General features: G+C 45.0%; 1 protein-coding gene across 1 annotated transcript in view; it reads left to right on the top strand.

Annotated features, from left to right (window-relative positions):
- Positions 1–287: 287 nt before the first annotated feature.
- Positions 288–6,000, top strand: part of LOC308128129 (NACHT, LRR and PYD domains-containing protein 12-like) — a 417,457-nt gene continuing 411,744 nt past the window's right edge. Inside the window, exons 1-6 of the mRNA XM_080493776.1 lie at positions 288–421; positions 1,045–1,118; positions 3,925–4,044; positions 5,002–5,103; positions 5,180–5,258; positions 5,571–5,778. Of these exons, the coding sequence (XP_080349902.1) occupies positions 1,075–1,118; positions 3,925–4,044; positions 5,002–5,103; positions 5,180–5,258; positions 5,571–5,778 (553 nt within the window). The 5' untranslated portion in view covers positions 288–421; positions 1,045–1,074. The remainder of the gene's footprint in view (positions 422–1,044; positions 1,119–3,924; positions 4,045–5,001; positions 5,104–5,179; positions 5,259–5,570; positions 5,779–6,000) is intronic.

The raw sequence follows: 6,000 nt of genomic DNA, 5'->3' as shown, positions 1-6,000 counted from the left end.
TCTTTTTCATTTGTTGTTTTTTTCAAAGTGGTTTTCACAAGAGACCAGATTCCTTTTGAAAAAGACTCTGGTGTGTAAATAGAATGAAAATAAAAGAGTGTAGAAGTGGTGGAAGCAGACAGACGGTGGGTGGAGTGGAGAGTCTTTGTTTCTCCACACAGACTGAAGCTGTCAGGCCAAACAGGTGAAGCTCCACCCCCTCTGACTCCACCCCCGACGTAAGTGCACCAAACCGGTTTCAAACAGGTTTTCTCAGTAACGTCCTCCTCTGGGTGTGTCAGAGCAGGAAAGAGAACTTTGAGGTTGTCAGACATCAGAGACAGACTGAGACGGACTGAGACGGACGAAGAGCAGCTTCTTCTCTCCACAAGTTTCCTCACACATGGAAAAGTGTCTGTAAGAACAAGAGAAGAGAGTTCAGGTGAGAATCTGTCAGCTCTTTAGAAGCTTCCACAACGGAGCAAAAGACTTTCTAACTTCTCTTTTTCTCTTTCATTCACACCATCACAAACCTCTGACAGCTGCTTTCTTCTTCTTCACCTGTTGGACAAACATTTCATCCTCCATTTAACTCCTTTCTTCACTTCTTTTCTTCTCCATGGAGAAACTCTGAAAACATTCAGCAGTGGGCGGGGCTTCAGCCCTCCTTCACTCTGATTGGCTCATGTTTGTGTCAGTCTAAAACATTCAAACCAACCCTTGATACACACACACACACACACGACTCAATCATCTCATTATTTATCATCCAGACGCTTCATTTTTTCCCTGAAACCTCCAACTGACATTAATCCTATTGATTGTTGTATTTTCCATGTTTCTATATTTTCTTCTCTCATCTTATTTCCTCTGTTTGTTCATTATTTATGCTTCTTGTTTTTCTTCTTTCTCCGTTTTGTCTCGGCTGTCGCTCTCTGATCTCAGTCTACTGAATGATACCGTCTCTAACTGGAACTACCAGGATGTGTGTTTCTGTTTCCTGCTGCACCACCCACATGATCTTCTGTGTGTGTGTGTGTGTGTGTGTGTGTGTGTGTTGAGCAGGTTGGTGTGTTTCTCTCTGTCTGACTCAACATGTGTGACGTGGATGAAGAAGACCCACCAGAGTGTGTGGACAGGTAAGAGACGTCCCCCCCTCCTGCATTCAGTTGTGGCGGAATTGGGGGGCTGGATAACTAAAATTGTGGGGGAGCATAGAGCCGAGTGGAAACTTGTCCCAAAGACTCAGCAAGTTGCTGACAACGCCACCCGGGGAATTTCACCCCAGGAATTGTTCCACTTCTGATCACTTCTTCAGAGGCACACAGGTCCGTTATACCAAGAGGCAAGAGACGTGGTTCCTTGACAATATGATATCTTTTTATTAACAATTTACAAAATCACCCATAAAAACACTCGTAAAATAAAGGGGGAGGTGTTCCAGATGAGAGCCGGCTTACCTCGGGGCAGTGTGTCGACGGGGGTGAGTGGATCCCAGGGGGAGGTCACCGGGTGAACGCTAGCCTCACTCACACACGCACACACACACACACACACACACACACACACACACACACACACACAGAAGAAGAGGGGTACCACCACCACGGACTCTAGTCCACCACCGTAGGGGCTCAGCGTCTGAAATGGAGGGATATAATGACTAGGGAATACTCAACAAAGGAAAAAAAGGAAATGAAAATCAAAGACAATATGATAGATGACAAACAGCCACCTATAATATTATACAGCAAGTACAAAGGAAATGATATTTTAACTAAACAAAATGAGGTTATCTACACAAACTGAACGTTAAACCAAAACAATAAACATAACAGAAAGTCAACCACAACAACATAAACCGAAAACAGTGTAACCCCACTGCGTACACATTTTAAAATGAGGCGGAAGCTCAACTTAAAAGGCAGTGGTTTGACACAAAAGGTTAAAACCAGAACGGGCAGAACCCGGCCCAGCCGCGGCCGGCCCGGCAGCCGAGGTGAGGCTGAAGTTTACACGGCTAGGAGTGGGGCTGGAAGTCCGGTGAGGCCGTAGTGAGGCAGAACAGCTGGTAGGCAAAGTAGCTGGTAGGCAAAGTAGCTGGTAGGCAAAGTAGCTGGTAGGCAAAGTAGCTGGTAGGCAAAGCAGCCGGTAGGCAAAGCAGCGGCGAGGTGCACCGGCCCAGTAGCAGCCGCAGCTCTCCAATGCAGCCACTAAATGTAAACAGGGATCACAGGGGAAGCTCACATCGAGAGCCAAACACATCATTTACTGACTGGCACCATTTAGGCTACATACCTCAGGGACGCGGTGTGCCACACCTGGGAGGGAAAGCATGTCTGAGCGTTGTAGCCACCCGTAGCTTCCTACAACATTAGCGAGCTTTAATATACGGGTCGCCTCCGTGCCTTGAGAGGCTATAACTGGACAAAAAGCGCAATCTACCAGTAGCAATCCACAACGTGATGCGGGTTCAACCAGCTCTGAGAGTCACGATGTTTCCGGAAGTACGGAGCGGAGCGACCGACAGGGGCGTGCCCTCAGCCTTGGAGAGAGAGGCCGCACAAGGAGACCAGCCCCCCGCTTTATAGTAGGGTGGACTGCCCTGATTGGTTTACGCCTCCCTCTTAGCCAGAGACTTAAACCACCTTAGTCTTGTCCCAGACAGGACTATTCTGCTACACAGTCAAACAGCAAACAGAAGAAAGGACACTAAATGTAAACTCCATAGAAAGATGAAATGTAGTAAAAGTGGCTCTGCTGTATTGACACGTCTCAAGGCTCAGTGATTTCAAGTCATCCAAAGTGAGCTGAAGTGATTTCAACAGGCAGCAGAAAAAGAGCTGCAGTAAAGGACATGAGGTGCAGAGACGTACCACCGTCCCCATGATCAGTCCCAATGTCATCATGAAAGACACAAGGACAAGCAGTGGAAAGGACAAAGACTAGAAGATCATGTGTTGTCTTTCAGGTCAGAGTTTCTAACTCCTCTTAACCTGATCCAAGGTCAGAGCAGTGTCACCTTTCCAACAGGGAGTTTAAAGGAAGTGGACGTCTCCACATGACACTGAAGTCCAAACGTCCCACATCACTAACTTACAGTTTGGTCCACAAAGATTTGTCCAGAGACAAAGTTTGTCTCATTTTGTTCTGTATATTACCACAGGAAATAGAAATGAAACCCTCCAGACTTCAGCTTTAATTCAGTGGCTTCAACTAAAACATCCCATAACAATGTGAGGAACTAAAGGATTTGAACACAATCCCTTCATGTCAGAGGCTCAAAAGTCACTGAACCAATGAAATAAGAGAGAATCAATCCTTCATCTCTCACACTTGTTGAAAAGCCTTTGCAGGCAATGACTGGCTGAAGTTGTGAACTCATGACGTCAGCAGGCGCTCGCTGGGTTTCCTCTATTTTAATGCTCTTCCAGGCTTCACCGCAGAGCCGCTCACTTGATGTTGCTTTGTGGGCCTTTCTAATCCAAGTTTAATCTGTAAGAGGTGAAATTCAGAATACAGATTATCGTGGGAAAAGTCAGAGTCAAGATCAGATGCTACTACTTTTCCAGGAACTTTGAAACAAAAGGCAGATTGGAAATGACATGAAGGTTATTGAAGTTCTTTCATCAAATATATTTTTACTGATCAATTCCTGAAAACTTTTCCAGAAGAAAATAACATTAAAGTTCTTTTGTTGAAAACAGGAAATGAAATGAGAAGAACCAAGTGTGATCTGTTGATCTAATACAACATTTTGACTGTGTGTGTGTGTGTGTGTGTGTGTGTGTGTGTGTGTGTGTGTGTGTGTGTGTGTGTGTGTGTGTGTGTGTGTGTGTGTGTGTGTGTGTGTGTGTGTGTGTGTGTGTGTGTGTGTGTGTGTGTGTGTGTGTGTGTGTGTGTGTGTGTGTGTGTGTGTGTGTGTGTGTGTGTGTGTGTGTGTAGAGGTGAGAAGCTCAGACACACAGCAGGGTCTTCAGTATCCAGCAGCTTGTCTATGAAGAGTGACCGGTCCAAAGGTTTTCCACCAGTCTTCAGTACTGAACCTGGACCTTCAGACACAAAGTAAGAAACTCTTTCTTTTCTTTTATTTCCTCAAAACCAGAGTGAGAGAAGTTGTGCTCACTCTAAGATTCACTTCCAGTATTTTAGTACAAGAGTCCAAACTGCAAACTGACCAGCAAAGTCTGATCCTCCACTCTTTCTAAAGTCCTATTTTGATGATGAATCTGCTGGTTTCAGAGCCCTGGGGAACACCAGGGGAGAGGGGGATGGGGGGGATGTAAAAGATTTGAACTGAATGATTTTTAACTTTAAAGTTATTTGACCAGAATCCATTTGGGAAACATGAAACATGTAGGATCCAGTTTCAGTTGTTGATGTTGATCTCTGATACATTAATACCTTTCTGAATGGAATTCGTCATGACACTCACACAAACACATAATTCCAGCATTTAAATTTAAAGGAACATACCAGTGTGTTGACCTCTTGCTGATTAATGATCAGTTTCACAACATTTAAGAATATTCTGGAGGTTCTAATCCTCTTTCTCTGAGGAAGTCCCGTCTTTTATTTTGGGCTGAATCGGTCCAATGTTGATCATTTTGCTTCAGCTTCTGCGACGCCATCTTTGATATCCCAGAAACCCTTGTGGCAGATTTCCCAAGATGATGTCAGTTAGGAAACATCAACACAGTTTGATGTTTGGTTTGTAAACATCAACTTTGGTGGGATCGATTTGGGAAACTGCAGGTTGGAAATGAGTCCAAATGAGTGTTGATGGTCTTGTTTTGGTGTTTTGGTTTATTCTCTCTGCAGAAGGGAGATGTTTTATAGGAAGTACATTTTGAAGATTGTTTTTCTGGTCGAGTAACTTTAAATGTGGAACTACAGTTTATAACTATTAAATATCCTCACAGTATTTTCACAAAGTCTGACTTAGAGAATCAAAGTCTCAGTTCTTCCATGTATCTTCCATTGTTCCAGTCAGTCTGTTCCTGATGTTGTGTTTGTTTTTAGCTCTGACTCTGGGTTTCCATCCAGCTGTGTGTCCATGAAGAGTGACTGCTCTAAGGAGGAACCCTTAACCTTTAAATGTGGAGCAGGAAGTGGTGATGAGGGGTGAGAATCAGTGTTTGTCTCAGGATTCCTCATCACACCACACAGCAGCTTTAACAAAGTCAACATGTTTCTGCAGCGTGAGCCAGCAGAGCTCCCAGCTTCTCCCTGGTGGCTCCGCCCCTCAGCATCAAAGACATCTGGACTCCACATTTATGGTGAGAACACGTCTCCATTCAACACTTTACTGTCACATCATGAGACAGAAGAAGCTGCTGTGACTTCCAGCTGAAACATGAAACAGACACTCAGCTTATTAGATCCATTCAGGTCCAAAGTGAAACAGTCCAACCTTCATCCAGCTTCCAGGCTTCACTGATGCTTGAAGCTGCTTCTGCTGGAGATCCCACATGAAGTGTGATTTGGCTTCACATGTTGTCCATCCTGCTCTCTGCACTGGATTTACACTCACATCTCAATCTGGCTTCAGTTTCAGCTCAAAGTCAACTCCAGATGTTTCTCTGTTCCAGCTGCTGGAGGACAACATGGTGACTTTCATGAAGAAGGAGCTGAAGCAGATGAAGAAGCTCCTGAGTCCAGATTACCCAGCATGCTCAGAGAGTGAGAGGGAGGATGAGGATGAAGAGCAGAGGAGCAGCAGAGAGTCATTTCTGAGGATCACCCTGGACTTCCTGAGGAGGATGAAGCAGGAGGAGCTGGCTGAGCATCTGTGGAGCAGTAAGAGGATTTGATCTCATTTCACAGGATGGAGATGAAGCTGAAATGTTCTCAGCTGGAGCAGAAAGCAGTCAGAAACAGAGTCCATCCAGAGAACACAGGTCATTTCCAGGTCAGACACAGAAAGTGTGAAACAGGCAGAAAGTCCAAAACAAGCAGCAGAGAAGAGGAGACACAAAGAGTTCCTGAACTCTGCTGCTCACGTGATGCAAACATCTGCAT

This window comes from Lipophrys pholis, assembly GCF_963383615.2.
Source record: "Lipophrys pholis genome assembly, contig: SCAFFOLD_25, whole genome shotgun sequence".
In the NCBI taxonomy this organism is placed as follows: domain Eukaryota; kingdom Metazoa; phylum Chordata; class Actinopteri; order Blenniiformes; family Blenniidae; genus Lipophrys; species Lipophrys pholis.
The sequence above is the reverse complement of the archived record's forward strand: the minus strand, read 5'-3'. Positions and strand labels throughout refer to the sequence as shown.